Source organism: Tiliqua scincoides, chromosome 9 (assembly GCF_035046505.1).
Source record: "Tiliqua scincoides isolate rTilSci1 chromosome 9, rTilSci1.hap2, whole genome shotgun sequence".
Taxonomy (NCBI): Eukaryota; Metazoa; Chordata; class Lepidosauria; order Squamata; family Scincidae; genus Tiliqua; species Tiliqua scincoides.
In genome coordinates this window covers 31724284-31749741 of record NC_089829.1, presented here as the reverse complement: position 1 = coordinate 31749741, position 25458 = coordinate 31724284, and the positions used below count along the sequence as shown (strand labels likewise).

The window sequence follows — 25458 nt, the reverse complement described above, 5'->3', positions numbered from 1 at the left end:
GTCGGTGAGTCCATTTTAAACCTTGCCATACCCCCAACTGAAAGCTGCCTGATATCACCTATGGGAGCTATATTATAGAATGATATATATCAGAATCCTTTGCTTACAAAGGCAAAGTGTAAGTTTTTAGGAAACGTCTGCAGTCATATGAAGTGAGGTTTTTATGGAAAGGGGTTTAAACTTCATGTTCTTTTTTTATTAATGCAATTTTTATGTAGAATGCAACCAAGGGCTAGTTTTGGAAAAATGGAATTTATAGGGATAACAGGAGGGGAAAGTCAGGAATACCTTCAAGCTTATTTCTCCTGGTCTTCAGGTAGTCACTTATTGAGTTCAATTCTTCCAGATACAAATGTTTTCCCTCACTTAACAGAAAGAGGAGGTGTTTAATGCCTAGAGGCACATGGTAACTCTCATAGAGCTCCCGTTCTAGGTAGTCATCCGCCAGATCAGCTGCTTTGTGTGCAATCTCTGTGCGTTCCTGTTGTCCGCGCTCACCAAAAATGTTCTGAAACGCTTTAGCTATCAGAGCCAATGCATCTTCCATGGGCATATTACGGTGTACTACGGAGAAGAGAGACACCTTGCTTTTCAAAACACATCAAGACAAGACAAAAAAGGGGTGCTTTGACACTCTTCAATTCTGGAGTTAAAAGCCAACTTCAGTTTCAACATTCATATGTTTCAGCTTTTAAACTCAATGTTATATGTTTGTGATTCATTACAAACGTGATGAGTGTTAAATGCAGTGTTCACTTTTAAGCTCTTGAAAAGAGTGCGCTAATGTAAAACAGATTCATTCTGTGCTTGGAACGATTTTATAAACCATTCCTGAAGAGTGGGGGAACAGTATTAAGTTGGTGGTGAAAGATGCAATTTTGTTTTAATCTATCGAGACACTTAATCGTTTGCTTAAGACACATTTTTCCCCAGATAAGAGGAAAACAGTCTCAAGTACAAAAAAAAAAAAAGATGACATATGTTGCTTAGTGCAGAAGAGGAGTATAATTGTATGACTGTTTTAATAAATACATAGTTTGTGGGTTTTTTAATCAGTTCTTCAGCACATTTATTAATGTATTTTCAAGACATTTTAGTTTCCAGTCAGGAGTATTACCCCCAACTTATGATGTTTTAATGTTTGTGTGTTCAGAGAAAAGACTGGAGGTAGCATTTTTAAGTGGGGACAGTTTCTGAATGAAACTAAACTTACTTTTGATAGACTGATGAAGCATGATTACGGTGCAAGAGGAAAGTGCTACATTGGATGGTTCAACAAGAATGCAAAATGGGGAACCATCATTTTTAACTTCTTGGAGGGCACGCGTGAGACCTGATTCAGATGTAAGGTAAATCATTTCCACCACAAGGCCATGATCTTGCAACCGATGGCCTATGGCTGTTGAATATTCCCTTGAAGGAAGAAAAAAAGAAGCAGGTTATTTTACAAATAAAGAAAATAGGTGCCAGTGTTCTAGTTCCTGCCCTTGTGTGTTGAGGAGACTTGAGTGCAAGGTCAGTTATGTTACATGGAAGTAACAGAAGTATGTTAATGTGTCTTTGGTATACAGTCATTTCAAGTGAATTGACAAGAATGACTGGTTCCAGTTTGGAGAACTGCAGACAGACTGTAATCCCACACACACACTTATTTTAGAGAAAGCCTCACTGAACTCAGTGGATTTACTTCCAGGTAGACATGCATAAGAATTGCCCTACTAAGCACTGATCAGTCACTTGTGCATACACAAGCTTCCATCAGAGCAAAGATTTCCTCAACAGGGCAACATGTAAGAGTTAATGAAAAGCTACAATTGAGAATTATATGAAAATAGTTTTAATTGCAATTTTTAATCTTCACTTGTACATATGTGCTTATCAATTCTTAGTTAGGGAATATTATCCCCTTTTGCTTGTGCTTCCCTGATTGGAAGCACAGATCTGTCCACCATACTAAACTGAAAACCAAACCCTTGCGTGCCTGAAAGTTCCACAAAGTGAAGCTCTTTGGAATTTCAAGTTAGGATAAATGAGTATGACTGAACAGGAAATTCTGCACAAGCCCCAATGTTGGAATGTGGTTATGTTGCACAAGAGCACAGACCAGTTCTTGAGCTGCTCTTATCTCAAAAGGGCAACTGGTAAAGAACTTCTCTGACAGACTGTGCCTAAGATGTCTTTGTTGCTACTGGTGAGCAACTGCCAAGCTTCTCTAATTACGGAATTTCTCAAATAATAGTTTAGAGTGAATCTTTGCATGCTCATAACAAGAAATAGTGGGGCTTTTTGGAAGCATGCTTGGAAATTTGTTTAGTACCATGGCTGAGAAGAGTAACCAACACAAATTTGCTTTTTGTTCTAGGATTTTAAACACATTTTTAAAGCAAAGAATAGCAAGAACAAAGGAAGTAAGGAAGAATGAATTACATTTCCAGGTAATTTAAAAAATGGTTACTAGATTATGGTATTGCATATAATCTTCACCTTTGAGGGGCACTTGACAAATCAAAACCAGACTTATGTTATGTACCCATGTCAATGTAATTCCAGATAATTCCACGTTAACTGTGGACATGAAATAAATTCTAAAGGCTATGGTTTTGTGGGAGAAAGTGAACAAGTTAAGCCACTCAAACAGGGGCTATATTGTGATTTGCTATAAATACTCTGCCCTTCACAACAAGCTTGAGTAAAGACTGATTGGGCCTTCTATGATTAAAAAAATGTGTATTAATTGCCTCTATGTATATAACCACCCACTTTACATTGAAATGTTAAAACCCTGTATTCATTAAGTGCAACTTGAAACATCTACTTGGAAATATAGGTATACATATAAGGATGCTTTACAGACATGCATTATCAAATCACTCTGTGAGACTGACATTAGTAAAATGCTGATTCAACTGTAATGATAGAAAAGAAACTTTTTAAGAATGACTATCCCAGGTTTTAAATCTCCAGGTAGTCATACAATGAAAGGCGGCCAAGTAGCCACATCTCTTAAGACACTGGGAACCCCCCTAGAAAGAGCCCAAATGATTGATACCTTCAGCTTATCCAGCTCTCAATGGCTTTCTGAGATGGGTTGCTAAGTGACAAAAGCACATAGATGAAAGGTAGAAATGGATCCAGCACTTCCACATGCTACTGGATGGGAAGCTGGAAGAAGTTATCAATGTAGAAATAGTGTACTAAGATATCTAATACAGACCCATTATTATTTTAGTGTTGTAACAACCAAGGAATCTTAAGTAAAAAGGAACACAAGCTAAGTTTGATGCGGTTTAAGCACAGTCTTCGGTGAATCAACTACCAAGCGACGTTGATAACTCATTTAGTGAAAACTACAGCAAATTATGGCACTTTAATCAGGACTGCACGTGCTTCATAAGGTATTAAACTGTATGTTGAGAATTGATAGACTTCAGGGGGATGATCTGGGAATGCAAATTAAGAAGCTGTGGTTAAGGTAAGACCACAACAGATGGAAGAGTCAGAGGGGAATGGCAAGGGAAGAAGGCTGAATTGAAAGAACTCCCAAACTTTCATTAACAAAGATGAGAGCATCACGTCTGCCTTAAATTGATGAGCATCTTTGTACTAGGAGAGGTTGGAAAAGGATTGCTTATGTAAAACTGTGCATGAGAGGGCATGTGCTTTGTGTAGGAGAGACTGCAAATATTTTGTTTTAAGAGCATGAAGAAATAAAGACTATTTAAGTAGTGGCACTATATGCCAAAATATCAAACAATGACGATACTTTCACTGGAGTTCCTGGCACTCAAGATCATCTTGAAACAAAATACAAACCGACGATTCAATGAGGGCAAAACGGTGGAAGTAATCTTGTTAAGCTCCCAGGTCACCAAGTTTATCAATCCTCATGGTCCAGTAAAGCTAGATGCCACTCCCTTAACTCATTTCATTTGGCAGTTACATGCAACTTGTCCCATCATTCAAACCTTGCACTTTAAAATGGTATTACCATGTCAGCAGATGTTTTAAAAAATCATAAACACTGCATTAGACACCCAAGCAGTGGAGCTTGTGTAATTAAAGGAGAAGAATGACCTTATGAAGGAAATGTTTAGAACTGTTTAGGCGGGAAAGGCGAGAGCAGGCACCAGCAAGCAGCTGAAAATGGAGCCTGCGCCTCCGTGGAGGCGCCTGAAGCTGGGGTGCATAGTGCAGACCTGGGCGCCAAAGTTTGCAAGAGTGGGTCTGCCTGGTCTGAACCCAGACACAGCGCTGGGCAGAACTGGGGGAGAGGGCAGCTGCTCCCCCCTCCCTGTCACCCCCCTCTTAGAGGCGTGGACCAGGTGCACCAAAATCCAAGCTGCTGCTGCTTCCCTGGGAGTGGGTGCATGGCTGCTACACTCCAGGGACCTTGGAGCGGCAAGGCACAGAGGCAGGCTGCAAACGCGGCACAGGAGGAATGTGCCTGCCTGCTCCAGGGAGCTTCCCACCACCCCTGCTGACAAGCCCCAGGAGGGGGGGGGGAGAAAAGGCACAAGAGGGAAAGAAGCGCTGTGCAGGACAGCTCCAGCAGGGTGACCAGCCTGTGCGCGAAGTAGGAATGATCTGGGTCCTGGTTCCGCGCACAGGGAGCTCTACCCTCCTTTCAGTTTGACCTGCCTATAGAAAGCAATGAGAGACATTTCCATCTGTCAGGAATGCCTCCGTCTCCATAAGGAAATTGTAAGTATACTTAGAATTTTAACCTCTGAAATTAGGCATTTATGATAAGCAAAAAGGAGAGAGAGAACTGTGTATATTTCACAGATTCCTGTGTGTGGGGAGATTCACTTAGGGGAAGGAGGAAAGGAGGTGCATGTGAGGGTGACATTTTTTTTTTTAATATATAATTGCCTAACTGGTAAATTAACCAATCTAAGAATCTAAGTCAACATGACTAGATTTTTCAGGACTCCTTTAAAAAAAAAAAGAGGACATTATAAAGAATGACCTACAAGAAGTAAATGATTTAATCCTGTTGATGATGGTAGGAGTTAAGGTAAAAACTATAGTGGCAGCACTAGAATCATGACTTTAAATGCAGGCCTGTCTCATTCACATGAAGATCAGGGGATGGGAAAGAGATTTAAAGTGGAATTGCAGGTGCTGACCCTCCAATGCTGAGCCCCTTCCTCAAGGGCTCAGCTGGGAGAAAAGTACTTGGAATCCGTCACCTTGGCCTTTCAAGCCACCTTCCCCACTACTTGAGGCAGAACCATAGTTAAGGACCCAATTTTATGCCTTAGACACACAGCCGCCATAGGTCTGCATCACATAAAAATCACAAGAAACTCAAGAGTATTTGATACATTTACATATTGATTAGGTAAATAATTATGAGATTATTAAAATGTTAGTTTCAAAGCTCAGCAAGAATTTTTAGAAATAGACTTACGCTTGATCTTTGCTGATGGACACAATGACACAGTCTGAAGGTCTGTCTCTATCATATGCCTTCTCTATCTGCTGGTAAAATTGCAAGTACATCTTATCCCGATGAACATCCTTGGTGTAGTCATCATCTAAAGAGATACCCAAACAAAAAAGTTTGTGCATCTGCCAAAGCATTGGTGCAACTTAAATGCAGTCCTGCCTCTCTTTACAAATAAAAGTTAGATTTACTGTAAGCAAAGGAATACAAATAAGTTGTCCAAGGCCCACGAGGGCAGTACATGTTATCTTGCTTGAAAACCAACTTACAGGCCAGGTGGTAAGATTCAGTTACTGAAACCATACAAGGCTAGAACCATTACCTGCTTCATGGAACTGCTTTTTTATCATAACAGAAACAATCTCTTACCTTTTTGAGAATAGTGATATCTCTCATAATTATCTTCATTCCCTGTTGATGGGCGATACTGCTGTCCAAAGAGTTCTTCAAAGCTGAACATATAAAATACAAAAGCAATGGCAGATTCTCCTGCCTTTAATGACATTAAGATGAATCGCTATTAATACATGCTTATCTGCAAGGGGCAAAATTTCCATATACCTCTTGTTATCTGCAACTCTGTTCTCATTATCCGTGAATAATGTGCCAGTGCACTGGGCGGGTCCAGCACTGCTCTTGTGCTCACTCGCGCGCGCTCGCTCTCTCCCCCCTCTCCGCCCCCTGTCTATTACCGTGAAGCTATATAATAAAGGCATAAATCATATTGTATGGTATATTGTTAAGTTTCATGTTATATGGGGCAGGTGATTTGTAATGCTTGGACTGCTACCATTTCCTGTTTTATTCAATTTCTTTTTCAGTAGTTATTACATTCTAACCTGTTAACATCTTCATATTCTGTTGCATAACCATCTGGAGGAGAGTATGTGTTCTTCGGATAGGATCTGTATGGATGTATGCTAAATGGAGACAAATAAGAGTGTGATTATTAGGACATCCTGTTTCATTGCAGCAAAACTCTTTAAACACATCATGGCGCCACCAAATTCTTCCCAGAGAGTTCTGAATGCCATTTCAGGTAGTGCAGAACAGGACTCAAGAGAGAAACTTTCATCACAGAAATACTGATGGAGGATACCAACACACACAAGCACCGAGGACACCTCCTTTCTCTTCCTCCCTCACCCAGTTCCATCAAGTTCTTAAAAAGAGAACGTGCACCGCACACAATGGAAGGTACCCAGCAGCAGCAGCAGCATCTGAGACAGAAAACTTCAAAGGTCAACTTTCTCCCAGACTGAAAGTCTTTCAAGAGGTGCCTGCTGTTGACATTCTTTCACACACAGCATTCAGTATAGATCAAAAGTGATTTGTGCATAGCACTGCATTAAGTACTATGAGCTTTTTGAATGGTTTTTAAAACTTTTAACGTATTTGGAAAATAATTTAAGAAGTCTTACTAGAGTCATCATTAAAAAAATTTAACTGGCCATAAGACTATTGTACAAGGTGATATATTATAAACCAAGTGTTTATCTACCAGGACCTTATATAATTAGGTGTTTCTTAGTTCCAGTTATGTCAAATGTCTGCAGTGAAAACCTGAGTCACACTGTACTAGATGCTGTATGACACTGAACTAAGGCTGAAGAACTTGGGCAAACTATTATCTCACACAAAGCTTTGGAATTGATGTATTCTTACTTTGGGCTAAGTGGTCTATTTAAATATGTACATTCCAGTAAGAAATATGGTACTCCTTGAGAGAAACGATGGCTTACAAGAGAATTACTAGACTAAACACCTGACTTTAAGATAACACAAAACTTGAGAATCAGAGAAGAGGTTAATTGACGTTCTCTATCTACCTTGGGGCAAAAAGCACTTTTAACATAAGTTTATATCTGTTCCCATAGAATTATTTTGCTTGGCATGGTTTTTGGCGATGGGACAGATGACAGTTCTAGAACATGGACACACCAAGTGGATTCATCAAGATAATTCATTAAACCCATCTGAGTGAAAAGTGTACAGAATTAGAAAAGAGTTGTTTTCAAAAAGAGGGCTTATTAGCATAACTTACACTGATGCTCAAAGTAGCTTTTTACATAAGAACAGCCCCACTGGATCAGGCCATAGGCTCATCTAGTCCAGCTTCCTGTAGCTCACAGCAGCCCACCAAATGCCCCAGGGAGCACACCAGATAACAAGAGACCACATCCTGGTGCCCTCCCTTGCATCTGGCATTCTGACTTAACCCATTTCTAAAAACAGGAGGTTGCGCATACACATCATGGCTTGTACCCCATAATGCATTTTTCCTCCAGAAACTTGTCCAATCCCCTTTTAAAGGTGTCCAGGCTAGACGCCAGCACCACATCCTGTGGCAAGGAGTTCCACAGACCGACCACACGCTGAGTAAAGAAATATTTTCTTTTGTCTGTCCTAACCCACCCAACACTCAATTTTAGTGGATGTCCCCTGGTTCTGGTATTATGTGAGAGTGTAAAGAGCATCTCCCTATCCACTCTGTCCATCCCCTGCATAATTTTGTATGTCTCAATCATGTCCCCCCTCAGTCGCCTCTTTTCTAGGCTGAAGAGGCCCAAACGCCGTAGCCTTTCCTCATAAGGAAGGTGCCCCAGCCCCGAAATCATCTTAGTCGCTCTCTTTTGCACTTTTCTCAGTAACAATCCAGAAAAACAGATGAAATAAAGTGGTTTTTGTCTTTTGTTTAATGACTAAAGTGAGACACTCTCACTTATGAGACTGAAGTCTTAAAAGTTATTTAACGAACATGGCCATTATCAATTACTTACTCCAAAAGTCGTGGAATCCATCCGGGTCTATGCCTGGACCCAAAAATGAAAAGAGTGTGCGTTATTTATGCAGATGATATACTGCAAGAAGCAATCATTACATCAACTTCATAGTGAAAGGCACAGATTTTTCCCAATATATAGACTATAGAAGCACAATGGTATAAGGCAACATGATATTATTTCAGTCTAACCACAGAAAACTGTATTATACACACAGGAAAATGACCATGAAACAGAAACCTGGCTTTGCCTTTCAGAGTCCTATACACATACAAGTGTGTACAGATTCACCTACTAGGCTATTTTTAAATTTTTGAGTGATGACATTACTGTAGACAAACGTACTGGTACATCAAGTATATTTCACTCAAATACACATAAACACTCTGGTAGCCTGAAAACAATGTATTTCTTGCTATATTAGATAATGCTGGTATAGAAAAATTTTGCAAAAAAGTTCTACTTTAACAGCTAAGAGATGCTCAGTGATTATCTCTTTATTAAAGAAATGTTCAGCAACATTTTCTTTACAATTGGAGCATTTAGTAGGAAAAACTGACATTCTTTAAGAACATGACACTTCAGAATCCCATTTAGAAGCAAACAACTTCAAAAATGTTTCTTGTGATATGGAATAGAAAGGATAATGCCTATCAATCCTATTCTTCTGGAAGTAGCAGATGAACTGAACATAAAATGAGAAACTGTTGCAGAAACTCAGACTGCTTTCAACTGCTTAAACAAGGAACTTTCATTAGCAGGTTATGCTGCATAAAGAAAAGAAGAGACTGGAAAGAAAGATGATTATGACATTAGCAGCATACAATCAAATCAGTGAATTACTACTAGATACCCTCAAAGTACAATGCAGCAGTTTCAAGGCATAGGAGACAAATCATAGGCAGAGGAAAAGACTAAATAATGCTACCTCATTATTTTATCCCATTCGAGATGAGTTTCATTACTAGTCAATCCAATAACTCTCCACATGTTTGCTTAAGCTGCTGCATCTGAAGCTGATACAGGTATGGGCAGATAAGCCCACTGAAAAACCATTTCACAGATGTACAGCCTGGAAAAATCTGCCACGTTCTAGAGACAACATAAGGATGACAGCTATTTGGTCTTGCATCACTTGCTGTAGTTATTCTCAAGAACAAATAAAAAGCTCATTCAGTTCTACTGATAAAGAAGTAGAAAGATATTTTAACTTTGAACAGCAGACACAGTACGGAACCAGGGTGGGACCGGTGAAGCTCTGCAAAACAGCCGGCACAGACTTGAGAAGCATTGCAGGGCTTGGAGCTTTTGCTGGCTTTCCCAGTGGCTTTCTGGCGCCTGTTGGATTCAGTGGTAGCCACTCTGGTGCCGTTGCTCAGCAGGCACCAGGAAGCTCAGGACTGGACTGTAACTTAACAGTTGCTAGCTGAGAAAGCTATTAACTTTTAGAGAAGGACAAAAGGTTGTTACTATTACTTTTCTTCAGTAAATCCAATATTTTAAATGCTATTCTTGATCTCCAAGAACTAGTTTCATCTATCTCAACAGAGAGGAGGCATCATTTTTAAAAGCTTTCCTTGCTGGTATTGCAAGCCCACTAGTTCATTCTGCTGCTCAGTGCAAGGAGGCAGAATGGATGGAGAACCAAACACTCTGATCATTTATTGTCCTGCTGTACACCATCTAAATGGCAAAACGGTCCATCCATGACAGTTGATCATATAGCAAAAACTGCACTTTCATAGAACATCTATGCTGCCGTGCTACTGAAAACAGGACTTCGCTAATTAAGACAGACATCCTGCACTGAAAGGACAAACTACACATTCAGGGCAACCATATGATTCATAAAACATGTGTTTGCTTTGTTTACCCATAAAATAGAAGTGGAAGGAATGTTTATACCAAAAGGAGTTCACAAGGAAGAGGAATGAAACCTTGGCCCATGCTCCACTTCTTTTAAAAAGTCCTTTTTCAGCCCGATATTGATCCTGGAAATGAACCAGGAAGGAGGACACCTGCTTAAAGTAGCCAAGCAGGGAAAGGTAAGGTGAGTACGACAACAGGTTTTGCTCCTTTCTAGCAAAAGCTTCTTTTAGTATGAAAATTAGACCTAGCTTCACTTTATAGGAAAGCATCCAACCATATGCTTAAAACACACATTCCAAACATTCAGTTTGGTCCCAGGAGGCAGCTTGCAAGGCAATGTTTGATACATAGGCCAATAAATGTTTTGCTGTCTTAAGTTAGACCTACTCCTGGGAATATTTGGGGTGCTGATTCAAAAACGGCATAGGTTTTCCCTAACACATCTAGTTTTGAAGGTATGGCATAGCCTCATTAGTGAATGGTCCAAGGAATTTTCTCATGAGGAAACTTACAGCATGGCTTTGCCGTGAAGAAGCTGCTTGAACCATTCATTAACAAGGCTATGCTGTGTCTCCGAAACTAGATGCGATAGGGAAGAACAGATGCCACTTTTGGAATTCATATAAAACCCACCAGAAATTTTTAAAAAAAGTCTTTCTGACCCTCGGTTTTGCAGGCCTGTGTTATTAATGTATATAGGAAAAAGAGTCAGCAACAGCTAGTGAAACCAGGTCGTAAACTTTTCAACCATTTTCACTGGGTTACCAAACATTTCAGAAGCTTCCATGATTTCAAACATCAAGTCACCCATAGTAGCAGTGAACTGTCTGCATATTAAACAAAGTGCCCAATACGTACACCCTGATCTTAAAATCTGAATAGGTATCTGCCTGCACGCAGTTGATAACAGAAAACAACATTTGAGAGGTCCTTGGTTCAACTGAGTAACGCAGTGTTTAAATGTTTAATACAAGCACTTCCCAGTTCAAATGTGCGCCCACTGCTCTTGCATACGTACATTTATGAAAATGAGGGTTTTTTGCTACTAATATGCTTCTGACATTTCTTGATTTAATGGATACCACTTTTTGTATAAACAAATGAGATATTAAAGACACAGACAAGAGGCAAAAAGCAGTATGGTATGCACATTAAATATAGTCTGCAACTTCTAAAATGTTTATACTTGCATTGACATTTACAATTCTCAATGACGTCAATGGAATTATCCCCCATATTACTAAATGTGAACTTCAACCATTAATCCTACTATCCATTATTTGTAAAATGAAATGACCCTTTATGCTGGGAATAAAAAATTAAATAGCATTTCATTAACTCTTTAAAATGGAAGTATTTGGAAAACAATGTACTATCAGCTTCAAGGATTATGAAAATTCCAACTAGACCTTGTCCTCTAAATTACACAAACATGAATAATACAGTTTCATTTTTACCTCTTTTCTGCAACAGGTGTTTGTGCTTGAACTGCGCTTACTTTGACCCACGAAGACATTTTAATTTCTAAATGGAAAAATAAAAGGTATTAATTATATGCCAAAGAAAATAAATGTCAAAAAAAGGGACCTCCATAAAGTTATTTCACAGACTTCATAGACCTTCACATGACTATCCTCACAATATTGAGATAGTTAACCGCCCATTATAATACTTGATTTTTCTTCAGACAATCATCATGTTATTGAAACAAAGGCAATTTAATCTCTGCAATGTGACTTTTCTTACCAAAAATCAAGTAGATCACTACTTTTTACCTCCCTTATTCCTTTTCCCATTATGAACCAGTACATCACTTGCTCTCGATTACAATTTGCTTTGAAGAACACTCCTCCTGATGTTCTTAATTCCCAATATGAAGATGGCATTTTCTCACAGATCAGATTGGTTGAAGGCCAATTTATTGCTATATTCCCCAATAGTATGAAGTTTTCCTTGATTTCTGGAGCCAACTAGCTTCCTCTCTCCCCAAAGCCCATCAAGAAACAGATTATGCAGGATATTCCAGAGATACGGGCCAGATCCTACCTTAAGTAATTAGCAATAGGGAGAACGTTCAATTCTGGGGTCCCATCCATCCCTAAGGTTTTACAAAATATACACCCAACAGAAAAGCAATTTTAAACTTTTCTCATCTCATGGCACATGGAAAGCATGTTAAAATTGTCAAGGCACATCATTTTTTTTTTTTACTACTGACAAGGCACATCACACTTCTGGAGGGCAGATTACATCCCCCAGTGGCCCTACTAATAAAAGACCCTCTCCCAAACTCCCATAGCACACCTGAAGATCATTCACAGCACACTAGCTGAAAACAGCTGAATAGAGTTTGACACCTCAGAATTTCCATCACAACAGAGGTAAAACACACACATATTACTCTCATGGGGCTTTCTACCTAGGAAGTACAATATATAATTACAGACTGCTGAAAGATCATCATTATAAATGTTGCGTAAAAAAACACATACAAGACAAATGTGAAGAGATAGTTCATTGGGAGCACACAAGACAACAAGAGACCTCCATCCTGGTCCCTCCATACATGGGGCATTCTAAGGTAGCTTAAAATCAGGAGGTTACACATACCCATCATGGCTTGTAACATGTGGAGTTTTCCTTCAGAAATTTGTCCAATCCCGTTTTTAAGGTATCTAGTCTCTCTCTGGAGAGAGGTGAAAAGCTGTGTGCCCCAAGGATCTGTCCTGGAACCGGTGCTTTTCAACCTCTTCATAAATGACCTGGAGACAGGTGTGAGCAGTGAGGTGGCTAAGTTTGCAGATGACACCAAACTTTTCCGAGTGGTGAAGACCAGAAGTGATTGTGAGGAGCTCCAGAAGGATCTCTCCAAACTGGTAGAATGGGCAGCAAAATGGCAGATGCGTTTCAATGTAAGTAAGTGTTAAGTCATGCACATTGGGGCAAAAAAATCAAAACTTCACATATAGGCTAATGGGTTCTGAGCTGTCTGTGACAGATCAGGAGAAAGATCTTGGGGTGGTGGTGGTCAGGTCGATGAAAGTGTCGACCCAATGTGCGGTGGCAGTGAAGAAGGCCAATTCTAAGCTTGGGATCATCAGAAAAGGTATTGAGAACAAAACGGCTAATATTATAATGCCGTTGTACAAATCGATGGTAAGGCCACACCTGGAGTATTGTGTCCAGTTCTGGTCGCCACATCTCAAAAAGGACATAGTGGAAATGGAAAAGGTGCAAAAGAGAGCAACTAAGATGATTACCGGGCTGGGGAACCCTCCTTATGAGGAAAGGCTACAGCGTTTGGGCCTCTTCAGCCTAGAAAAGAGGCAACTGAGGGAGGACATGATTGAGACATACAAAATTATGCACAGGAAGGATAAAGTGGATAGAGAGATGCTCTTTACACTCTCACGTAATACCAGAACCAAGGGACATCCACTCAAATTGAGTGTTGGGAGGGTTAGGACAGACAAAATAAAATATTTCTTTACTCAGCGTGTGGTCGGTCTGTGGAACTCCTTGCTGCAGGATATGGTGACGCATCTGGCCTGGATGCCTTTAAAAGGGGATTGGACAAGTTTCTGGAGGAAAAATGCATTATGGGTTACAAGCCATGATGTGTATGTGCAACCTCCTAATTTTAGAAATGGGCTGTGTCACAATGCCAGATGCAAGGGAGGACACCAGGATGCAGATCTCTTGTTATCTGGTGTGCTCCCTGGGGGCATTTGGTGGGCTGCTGTGAGCTACAGGAAGCTGGACTAGATGAGCCTATGGCCTGATCCAGTGGGGCTGTTCTTATCCCATCACCACATCCTGTGGCAAGTAGTTCCACAGACTAATTACATGCTGGGTAAATAAATATTTTATTCTGTCTGCTCTAACTCTCACAACACTCAATTTTAGTGGATGTCCCCTGGTGTTGTATGTCAAAGAAAAGGGGATCCCTCTATCCACCCCCTGCATCATTTGTCTCAATCATGTCCCCACTCAGGCACCTCTTTTCTAGACTGAGAAGCCCCAAACACTGTAGCCTTTTCTCACAAGGGAGGTGCCCCAAACTACTTATTTTGGTAGCTCTTCTGCACCTTTGGAAGAGCTTTTGCCCCTGCAATTTAGCCACTTGCTTCGCATAACATTTAGACTGGATCAGGGATGCTCCTGAAGAGGATACTAAATAAATGGGGGGGGGGGGAGAAAGACAATGGCTGTTTTCCTGGCCCCTCATCACAACCCCATTTCTCAGCCCCCTCCCCAAGTGTTCCCCAAGACACCCTCTAACACTCCCCCCCACACTCCCTTCATCCCCCCTGACCCCTTACCCCAACCCCACTGCTTCCTAGACATCCTATAACACTCTTCCCCCCCCACACACACCCTTTGTCCCCCAACCTCATTTCTCAGCCCCCCTCTCCAAATGCTCCTAGACACCCTGTAACACTCCCCTGCAGAAACTCTCTTGGTCGCCAACCCCTCATCCTTACCCCCTTTCTCAGTCCCCTCCCCAACTGACCCCAGAGACCCCCTATAGCACTTCCCACACACCATCCCCCAACCCCATTTCTCTGCCCCCTCCCCAAATGCTTCCAGAGACACCCTATAACAATCCCCCACACAAACCCACCCTTGGTCCCCCTGACCCCTCATCCCCACCCCATTTCTCAGCCACCTCCCAACACTGCTCCTAGACACCCTATAACATTCCCCACACACACACACACACCCTTCACCCCCCGACCCCATTTCTCAGCCCCCCTCCTCAAATGCTCCTAGGGACACCCCATAGCACTCACCCCACCCCCTTGGTCCCGCTCTCACACAGTGCCAGCTACCGCCTCGGCCTCCTTCCTGCGCCCGCAGCGGTGCCCGAGCGAGAGGGACGTTCCTCCTGCGAGGCTGACGGCGGAGGCAGCCGCTCGAAATGGAGACAACACGCTCTCGCCCATCCCCGACTCCTCCCCTTCCGTCTGCCGCCCTGCCTGCCTGCCTCCCTCCCGCTCGCCGCCGGGGCGAGCGGGCGGCCTCCCCTCACAGCGCCCCTCCTCCCTCCACTGAGCCCAGGCCTCCCTGGGCCCACCTGGTTGCCATGGTTACCGCCTGCCAACATTGGTCCTCTCCTCCTCCCTAGCAACCGGCTCCCCCCACAGACACAGTGGCAACCAAAGCACAAGGGAAACTGAGGCCTGGCACATCGCCCAGGGTAGGAAGCGCCCACTGAGGGCCTGGGAGCATCGCCCTCCCCCTTACTGGCCTGGCCTGGCTGCATCACTCCAAAGCTGCCTTGCATCACTCCAGAGCATCCCTCAAAAGGGTACACACTTCCCTGCGCATGGCAGCATCCACCGATTCCAACTTCAGCTAAAGCGCTGGTTCCCAAACTCCTCAGCACCGGGACCCACTTTCTTAAACGACACTCCATCACACTGGTGTGCCACGGGTGGTCCGCAGGTGTGCCCTGGGAATTTGGAGGAGAGTCATATCTTAGTAGGGCCATTGGGGGATTTGAGACCCCCATCAACAGCACAGTGTGCCTTGGTAATTGCCAAAAAAATGATGGTGAGCCACAGAGGGTCCACAGGTGTGTCTCAGGGATTTGGAGGAGGGTCCTGTATTAGAAGGGCTGTTAGGGGATGTGATCCCCCCACAAGCAGCATGGGGTGCCTTTTCTATTGTCAAAAGACTGATGGTGTGCCTTGGCAATTTTAGCATCTTGTCAGTGTGTCGTGACACGAAAAATATTGAAAATTGCTGCTCTATTGGGACCCTCCTAGGTTTACCAGAGTTTTAAAAAAGATCTAGAAAGAAGTAATATTTTCTTTCTTCATAAATAATAATAAATAATAAATTATAATAATCAGAAAAAGACCGTAAGGGCTCAATCCTATCCAATTTTCCAGGGCTGGTGTAGCTGTTCCACTGGGGTGTGAACTGCATCCTTTGGTGGGGAGGCAGTCACAGAGGCCTTACCTTTGTTCCCTTACCTCAGGGCCGCATTGCGGCTGCACCAGTGCTGGAAAGTTGGATAGGATTGGGCCTTCAGACATTTATCTCCCTATATTTACACATACTTGCACTATATATAATAATAATAAATAATAACCAGAAAGAAGACCCTCAAACATTGATCTACCTATACAGTATTTAAACATGCTTGCTGTATTTACACATATGCTTATACTTACATGCTTACACATGCTTATACACATATACACATGCTTGCTATATATACACACACACATACATATATATGCAATATATATGTGTGTATGTGTGTATATATATATTCCCTCTGTAAAACTCTTTGTGAACTTCATTGAAAAGCGGTATATAAATACTGTTAATAGTAATTATTATTATTTCTAAATTAATTATTAATCAATATTTTAATTATTTTAATCAATTAATATTTTAATTATTATGTCTGAATTAATACTAATTTCTAAATTATATAATAATTTCTATAGAATGCTGCCAGCTTTTCTTACAAAGAACTACCAGGAGCAAAACCAGGTGGAGGGGGGTCCAGGAGCACAGACCCTCTCCCGGCAACCCGTGCAATAGATTATAGCCAAGGTGCTCCTGCCCTCACGCATGCGCACGTCCCCTTGCCCGTCTCTCTCCACCTCTCTGCTGGGCTTCTTGCGCTTTTCAGGATCCGGCCAATGGAGGCGGGCCTTGTTCAGTAGCGGAGGCACCGGCCCAATGGGAAAAGACGATGGTTCGGGGGCCGTGAAGGCGCTCAGGAGCTGCGCCGCGAGCAAAGAGGAAGAGGAAAGCCGTCGGCTGGGCTATGCGGCTCTGGGTCCACGGCGCGGGAGAGGTGGGCGGCTGTTGAGTCTTCGCTCCCCCCTCCCTCCTCGCAATGAACTCGCTGGAGCAGGCGGAAGGTAGGGCGAAGGGGCTGGTGGCGCCCCATTTCTTCCCTCATAGGGATTTCTTCCCCATAGCAGAGGTGGTGACAGCAGCTGCGGTTGCCCAGGGCCAGTTCTGGGCCAGCATCTGCAGCAGGCAGGGGGTGGAGGGGAGGCTGTTTTCTTCCCTCCCCCAAAACACCAGAACCAGCCACTCTGCTGGAGTGTCTGTGGAACTTCTTGCCACAGGATATGGTGATAGATGAGAGCGGAGAGGGAGGTATTCTTTTCCCTCCCACCCAGCACCAGAACCAGGGGAAATCCCTTAACATTGTTTGTGGAACTCGTTGCCACAGGATATGGTGATAGATGAGAGTGGAGAGGGAGGTATTCTTTTCACTCTCACCCAGCACCAGAACCAGGGGACATCCACTAACATTGAGTGTCTGCGGAACTCCTTGCCACAGGATATGGTGATAGATAGAGTGGAGAGGGGGGTTTCTTTTCCCTCCCACACAACATCAGAACCAGGGGGCAGCCACTCAAATGGACATTTGTCCTCCGCCAAATCACTTCACATGGTCCACCTATTCAAAGTACCACTGGAAATAACTGACAATGACATCACCAGTTACTTCTGGGTTGGAAGGCCAGATGCAATGTGACAAAAACCAGTAAGATGCGCAGAGAGGACAGGAGGGCTTTTTCGAACATGGAAAAGCATGCTTTGGAGCTCTGCCCACTGAGCTGACCCTCCTACCACTGTTTGTTGCATCACATTCCTGGTGTCTGTCCTGCATCTACTCACAATCAGTTGATTAACTCAGTGGTGGCAATGCCCCAGCCTGAGAGCCCTGGAAAGTTCTCCCTTAAGGGAAAACATATTGGAAAACTTGTATTTATGAATAGTACCATCATGCTATATATCATTGGGAAAGTAATTCCATGCAGAATGTAATGAAAGAAACCGTGTTGATTTATCTGTATTCTATCAAACGCTATGGCTAATTAACCAGAAAAAGAAAACACAACTGCCTTATGTAATAAAAAGTGGACACCAACCCTAGTGATGCCACTGCATTTAGGCTGTGCATATGATATTGTAATTTATTCTGTATGGTCTAGTACGGGAGGGGGTTCATCATGAGGTGAAGCAAACCCTAATGACACCTCTGCCTGTGCCACTGCTTTTTTTTTGTCATCATCATCTTCAAGGATTGATTGCAGGAACAGAGATGAGCTACTGTATTCCTAATTGAAAGGCTCTGTTATTTCTAGTCAGATCTTTCCTCCCGTCCTCCTGCCACCCTAGTACACTTTTAACATTTCATAGTTTTGAAGTTTCCGGTATGTGATGGCGGGGGACGTGAGACAAGCCACAGGGCAGTAATCTTGAAATTTTTTGTTGGGCATTTGCACTTGTTTTCTTGCAAATGAAGTTCAGTGTATCTAAAATGGGTGAAACTTAATTATTTTACTGCCTCTCTGTTTCAGATCTCAAAGCTTTTGAAAGAAGGCTTACTGAATATATAGCCTGCTTGCAACCAGCTACAGGACGTTGGAGAAGTAAGTTAGAGGCTGTCTAAGAAAAACAGAGATTTGCCTATTAATTATGACTATATAGGATTCTGGTTTTGTTTGTGTGTGTATTCAGGTATTTGGGAGGTATACCATATTATGAATAATTATAGCAAAACAATGAAATAATATTGTTGCTTTAAACTATTTCTGCCAACATCGCATATATGCAACAGGGACAAAATGTGTACACCTGTGGACTGAGCAAAAATGGGTTAATTTATGCAAGGCTTTTGTTGTATGCATACTACACAGCATACTAGTATATGGTTGAATAGGAAAGTCAAATATGGGGATAAAACCGAGTCTCATTGCCATCCTTGCCAAAGAGGACTAGAAGACTGTATTGTTCTATGGGTTCTGAAATGGGTATATCTTTTAATAATGTGATTGTAGCATTTTTTTATTTTAGTGTTCTAACAATCTGATAAAATAGGTTAGGCTGAGAGGCTGTGCTTTCTTCAAGACCACCCTGATTGCTGTAGGGTTTTGAATCTATATTGTCTTGAAAACAACAGCCACTTTTTCAGCTAGGTGCATAGAATTGTTTGGTTATCTTCTCAAGTAGGCACAGTATATAGATGAGTATAACTGTTCAATCTGCCTATCCATTAATTTGTATAGCTGTGTTGATTCTTGAGAAACATAGTTATATCTGGATACAAAAGATAAGTGATTTCCATTCTGAATCCCCATACTATGAAAAAGTAGTACTCGGGCTTGGAAATTTGCAACACCTTTTAAATAATTAGTAAATTCAGTAAAACAAAGCAAGGCAACTGTCTGTCCTGTAGCTACAGAAAATGGGATAAAACAGTCTACTGAGGATTCTCCAGTTCTCTCTGGCACCAGTGGGTATTGTATGTGATGCATGACTTGATATATTGCTACCTTATTTGGTTCAGTAGGATTTAATGTACCTAATTTTGTACGTTATTACATTGTGTGAGTAACTCAGATCTTCTCATTTTGCATTGTTGCGTTGCATAGATATGTTCCTTCTAACATTTTTGTTTTCCATCAGTAATTCTTATAGTGGTGTCAGTCTGCACAGCAACTGGTGCTTGGAACTGGCTAATAGATCCAGAAACACAGAAGGTGGGTAATAATGTATTGAAATGTTTTATATACTGTGTTATATTCCTATTGACTTTATAGTATAGATCAGGGGTCTCCAAATATTTCTGCCGAAGGGCCACATCAAATATCAGGCATGATGTTGCAGGCCGGAAAAAAAATTAAATATAAAATTTGAATAAATACATATTATGATGATGATGTATATACCTCCTTTCTGGTCATCGGATTAGTCCTCTGACTTTATTCAACGCGGTTTACATAGGCAGGCATTTCTAAATCCTTCAAGGGGATTTTTACAATCATAGAGGTTCTCTCTTTCAAGAACCAACAACATTTCAGAATGGATCTTCCTGGTTTGGTCTCAGTTCTGGCCTCCAGTTCTCCCACGCAGGCTGACAAGCCATCTCTCACATGGAGGGCAGCCAAGACGCTTCTTGCTCATACCAAGAGCAGGTGGAATCATTCAGCTTGGCTTTTGTCAGCTGCTTCAAGGTCTTGCGATTCTCAGCTGTCCAGGGAGCTGCCGGTGTCATTGAACTGGCGACCTTCTGATTTTATCTTTGGGCAAACGGAGACTCTACCCTCTAGACCAGACCTCCTGCCCACATTAGAGATGGAACTTAGATGAATGACTGAAATGAATTAATAAATGGGCTCAAATGTCCAGGATTTCTCCAAGCACCAACACAGCCCAAGAAATAAAGCGCACACACTTAAATGGACCCCCATTCCCCCACCCCACAAGCACAACTCTGGTTGTGTTTGGTCAACTGGGCCAGAGGCTCTCAGGGGATCAGAGGCTGGCCGCGGGCCGGATAGAGGCCCTCCACGGGCCACATCTGGCCCCTGGGCCGGGATTTGGAGACCCCTGGTATAGATTTACACACAGAATTCAGTTGGGTAATGTAAGCTTCTAGGAAATTATTGTGTTTCCTCTAACTGACTCTAGATAATGGCCCAGTTTAAATGAAAACTGTGGTTTCTTGGATCATGAATACAATTTAAAATGTGCACCAAACCAGCATGCTTTCTCTTCCCCTTAGTCCGCCCCATAGTATACAGTTTTATCCCACAGCTCTGTGTCTTTCTTTGTCTTCTAGCCTCTCTAATAGCTTTTCATTTGCAATGGGGAAAAAAATTCAGAATTGTTGACAAAACCAAACACTGCAAATTAGGCAGAATTCAAGATTTATGGATGCAGAATTCCAACTGTTTTACAAGTATCTATAGAAATAAATTTGGATATGCTGTTTGGTTTGCAAGTGTGATAAATAAAGCAAAATCTGGAATAAAATTTAGAACTTCTCACATTTTTCATAGCCTGGGAAAGAAGAAATATTGGAACTCAGTCATGTACATGTTTTGCATACAGAAGGTACCAGGTTCAATCTCTGGCATCGCCAAGGTTGGAAAGTACTTCAGTCTGAAGCCCTGGGGAGCTTCTGCCAGTCAGGGTAACTACTGGAATGAATGGTCTGACCAGAGTTGTCACTAGGTTGACTCTTCATAATTTAACAGTCAAAAGTTCCGAATGTATCAAGCTGCATCTTTCTCATCTCCACTCTATGCTATGATAATTTTTATCCAAATAATTTCAACTTGGATGAAGCAGACTTCTGAACATTGAGGGCTGGTAGTGCTGATTTTTCATTGTCCATTGCAGCTGAGCTTTGTGGTCCTTTAAAAAAAAGGTAGAAGTATTTTAATGTCAAGGTTGTTGCTATGAACTGTGGTGTGTTTGTGTCTTTAAAAAGGTGTTTGTTTTTCTCTTAGGTATCTTTCTTCACATCTCTGTGGAATCATCCATTCTTCACAATTAGCTGTGTTACCCTGATAGGTTTATTTTTTGCTGGAATCCATAAAAGAGTGGTGGCACCTTCAATGTATCCTTTTTCACAGTGTTTCCTTATTAAAAATGCAGCATGGACACCAAATAGTAACTGTCAGTTATGTAACTGGTCATTCTTTGTGTACAAGAGCTTTTAATTATTGCTGTCTTTGAGAAAAGTGAATCAAAACACAGAAGGAACATGAAAAGGGAGCATGGCTCCAAGCTTCTGTATACTTGTGCATGATATTATCGAAGTAATATTGTCTCCATCTCTCTCCAAGGTGATGCTCCCTACCACAGAGCTGATGACTGCATCCTCTCTAGAAAGCAGCTCTCTCTTGTAATTGTTTCCAGCATATAACTGGAAGGGTGGAATTAGTCAGAAAGGGATATGGTAGTAGGCCGTACTGATGGTGCACTTTAAGAATGATGGTGCCTCCTAAACCACCACCATTCAGCCCCTCCTTCCTTGTGACACTCCTCCTGTAAAAGTGGTTGTTTGCTATGAGCCTAGAACATCTGGTAGTTGGGTGGGAATATATATGAGGGTGTGGGAAATCTGAATAAGATCTATGTAAGTGCCTAGTGCAGTTTTCATTGTGTTTATAGATTAAGACTTACTTAGCCTAGGCTTAGAGCCTGTTATGTTTCCTTGACGTATTTCTCACAGTATAGCGGCTCGATGTCGAACGGTCTTGGCAGAATACAACATGTCTTGTGATGATGTAAGTGATTCTGATTTCACTGACCGCATGTGTGAGGTCTAGGAGAAAGAACAGAACTATACCATGTGACAGAAGAGCTACTTTGATTTTAACTCTTATTGTATACTTCCTTTTTTTTGACCTTCCAAGTTCCAATGACAATGTTTAAAGATCGCAGTCCCACTCGAACAAAATCATGACGTGTTAGATCAGGAATGTACCTATGTATTCCCCTTTCTGTTCTTCTGGCTTCATACTTCCTGGTTCATTGAACCAGCTTGTTGTGAACTGTAGTTTGCGTATTCCCTACAAACCAGGATTCCAAACCATGAATTGATCTTAGTTACGATCTTAGTTGTAGGGAGAACATAATCATAGTCTGCTGGTTTTGAACATCATGACAAACTGATTTGATTAACCAGGAAGTTTTGTATTAGGAGCTTTCAATATTACTGTGTTTTCCTGATCCAACAAACTATGGAATATGTACCAAGCCATGTGTAAAAGGCTCCCATTATTTTCCGTTGTTCTCCTGGCTGAATGCTCCTGGCTTATTCCTTCCATCAGTATGGGCAGGATTTGGGATTATTCATTCTGGACAGGAAATGAAAGTGTCAATTGAAAGAAGATGTAAATATATTTGTGCCCTGTACCATATTTGTGCCCTATACCAATTGTGCCCTGTACCATCTCTCTAGAAGATGTAGCTTCATTAGTGCAATGTCAGAAGCAGAAGTTCCTGAATGGCCTTGTTGCCATCACATGAAATAAAAGGTCTTATAAAATGAAAAAGGAATGGAACAGCACTAAAGAGCAGATCTGGTGTCAGTTGCAGTCTGAGAGTAAAGCCTAAACTGGTGGGCCCCAATTTTGGCTAAATTCTTATCTTACATTTAATTCTAGGTTTGTCACCCTGGGACTATGAAACTAGGGTTGTAGTTCCTATATAAGAGTGAGTAGGATTGGTGACCAATCAGTCTTATAAGCAATGGCTTGGATCCACAATGAGCAGGAGAAAAGGGTTTTGTTTTTTTTAACCCTTGTGCAACCATGTGCATAGAATGGATGACCTCTGTGTTTGGGGTCACTTTTTCACACAGCCCTCTTCTACTCAGTCAAAAGCAACCCTTGCATGCACAGAACTTGATCTAACCCAGAGGTTCCAAACCTAGGAGTCATGACCCTTCAGTACCGTGTTTGAAAAATACTTTCCCCTTAAGGGAGGTGGAGAACTGGCAGAGTCACTTCCAGGTTCCCCCCACCACTGATGACTACAGGGAGGAAGGAAACGGGTTTTAACAGGGCTTCTTATTTACCTGGTTCATCCAACTATGTGGTGGTGACAGGGAGAACCCAAAAGTGATGGGTGCCATTGCCTATCGGTTATCTGTTGGGTCCCAGCCTGCCCTTAAAGGGACAGGAGCTTGGGAACCACTGAACAAACCCACTGTGGATAAGCCTAGTGTCAGGGTCCTGCTTGCCAGGTAGTGGAGCAATCTGAAACAATACAGATAGAATTACAGAAGCTGATGCAAAATAATATTCTTTTCTTTCCTCCCCAGACTGGCAAGCTAATATTGAAACCCCGGCTCCACGTCCAATAACCTCTTCCTTTCCTTCAACTCTACCCGCTGTCTTGAAAATGAAAAAAAGACTTTTCTCCAAGGCAGTGAGGCCAGTGTGGTGTCCAGTCATGTACAAAATGTCATAACAGTTGACAATGGACCGTGTGCAGCATCTGGTATACTTCAGGATCTCCTTGATTTTTTTCCTCGTGCTTTCAGTTTCTTCTTAAACAGTATTAATTTCCCACTTGGGGATTTAATCTTCAGCAGCCACCACTGCCCAGGCGATTCTTCCATGCAGAAAATGAGACTCACTTGTTGTTATCACGTAAACCAACGTAAATAGAAAACCAGTGCCAATGTTGAGAGGAGAAAAGGGATATGTGTGGCGTGGATTTGTTATTAGGAACCAGTATTTGAAGAATCACTTCAGTTTGCCATTCACACAACTTTTTACCAATACAATTATTTATTCATTGTAACTGTCTTTTTTCTTTTTCCCAAATTTGCACCCTATCTCTGTGGCAAATTGTTCTTTGTATTATTTTTTTTTGCATGTGTTAGTTTAACTTTTATCCCATAAGATGCAGTTCTTCAGCTTCCTGCATTATCTGTAGCTTGGTATTCAGTAAATTGAGTGTGATTAGGGTGTTTTAAAATATTTTTTCCCAACTTGTAAAGTTATGCTTAATCTTCTAGCATATAAGACTAATGTGTTGAATCTGAAATTTACACTGTGATAGTTTTGCCATGAGAGTAAGTATTGCTTAATTTCAGATTCAAATTACTTGATAAAAAGAGAGTGCCACAAATTTATTAAAGCTTAGAGTGGATTCACACAATTATAAGTCCTACTAGGGCACAAGGCAGAAGTGATGTTACTTTTACCTGATTTGTCTGATCACGGTTAGCAATGTGGAATTTCCTATGGCATAGTTAGCTGCAAATTTACCTGCGGCTTGTGGTTGCAAACCATGGTTTGGTGCTAACTGTGATTAGCTGAATCACCAGACTGGCTATAGCACTAATCGTAGTAAACTCCAAAACACACACATAGAGAGAAAGAGAGAGTGCGCGCATATAACCCTATAGAGTGCACCTAGTTTCCTAACCATGGTGAGGTGATCAGATAACATTAATCTGCACTGGGATTAGAAGGCTCTCTGTGTCTTTTCTCCCACACTCTTAGGGACTCGGTCACTGGGACCATATTTGGCATGGCTTAAAGATCAGGCTTGCCACACACAGAGTGGCCATTTAGTCAAATTCAAGATCCTTCAGTGATGTGGTTCCCCATGGAAATCATTGTGGAAAACAATCCCTTTGTTCAGAGGCCAAAGCAACCATCTGAATCCACCCTTATTATGTACAAAAGTGTTAAAAACAGAAGACATGGCTGTTAACACATACACAGTATGATTTTTGAAACATTTAACAAAGAGCAATTTAATTTTAAATCCTTGTGCCTTGTTTTAAAAAGAAGAACCTGTTTCAAGCTTTTTTAGTATATAAAATGTTAAGAACACAAAGCGACTGAAGGTATAGGAAGATTGCACTACAAGCAAGGTTACCTATCAAATGTATGAGAAACCAAAACAAGACATGTGTTAATGTTTAGTTTACTTGGTCACAGCAATCAACACCTGTGCACTCCAAGTTGTCCACGCATCTCCTGTTCCACCTTGGGTTTTAAACTGCTGTAAATAGAAAAGGAGAAAGTGTATAAAAATAAATACTCTTATTTATAA

General features: G+C 41.7%; 2 protein-coding genes across 6 annotated transcripts in view; one reads left to right on the top strand and one right to left on the bottom strand.

Annotated features, from left to right (window-relative positions):
* Positions 1-16741, bottom strand: part of LOC136660072 (nuclear receptor coactivator 5-like) — a 19471-nt gene extending 2730 nt beyond the window's left edge. For 2 of the 5 annotated variants that reach the window (XM_066637069.1, XM_066637073.1), the window contains exons 1-8: positions 13593-13668; positions 11559-11625; positions 8230-8262; positions 6289-6369; positions 5819-5901; positions 5414-5540; positions 1214-1413; positions 289-564 (exon numbers count right to left, since the gene is read on the bottom strand). In XM_066637069.1, coding sequence (XP_066493166.1) covers positions 289-564; positions 1214-1413; positions 5414-5540; positions 5819-5901; positions 6289-6369; positions 8230-8262; positions 11559-11625; positions 13593-13644 — 919 coding nt within the window. In that variant the 5' untranslated portion in view covers positions 13645-13668. Of the gene's footprint in view, positions 1-288; positions 565-1213; positions 1414-5413; positions 5541-5818; positions 5902-6288; positions 6370-8229; positions 8263-11558; positions 11626-13592; positions 13669-14894; positions 15045-16586 lie in introns of those variants that run through there. The other 3 variants (XM_066637071.1, XM_066637070.1, XM_066637072.1) reach the window with 3 other exon arrangements.
* CNEP1R1 (CTD nuclear envelope phosphatase 1 regulatory subunit 1) lies at positions 16629-25458 on the top strand. The gene is made up of 6 exons (XM_066637074.1): positions 16629-16988; positions 18447-18518; positions 19555-19628; positions 21384-21493; positions 22112-22166; positions 23708-25458. The coding sequence occupies exons 1-6, from the start codon at positions 16964-16966 to the stop codon at positions 23747-23749; spliced, it is 378 nt and encodes a 125-aa protein (XP_066493171.1). The 5' UTR covers positions 16629-16963; the 3' UTR covers positions 23750-25458.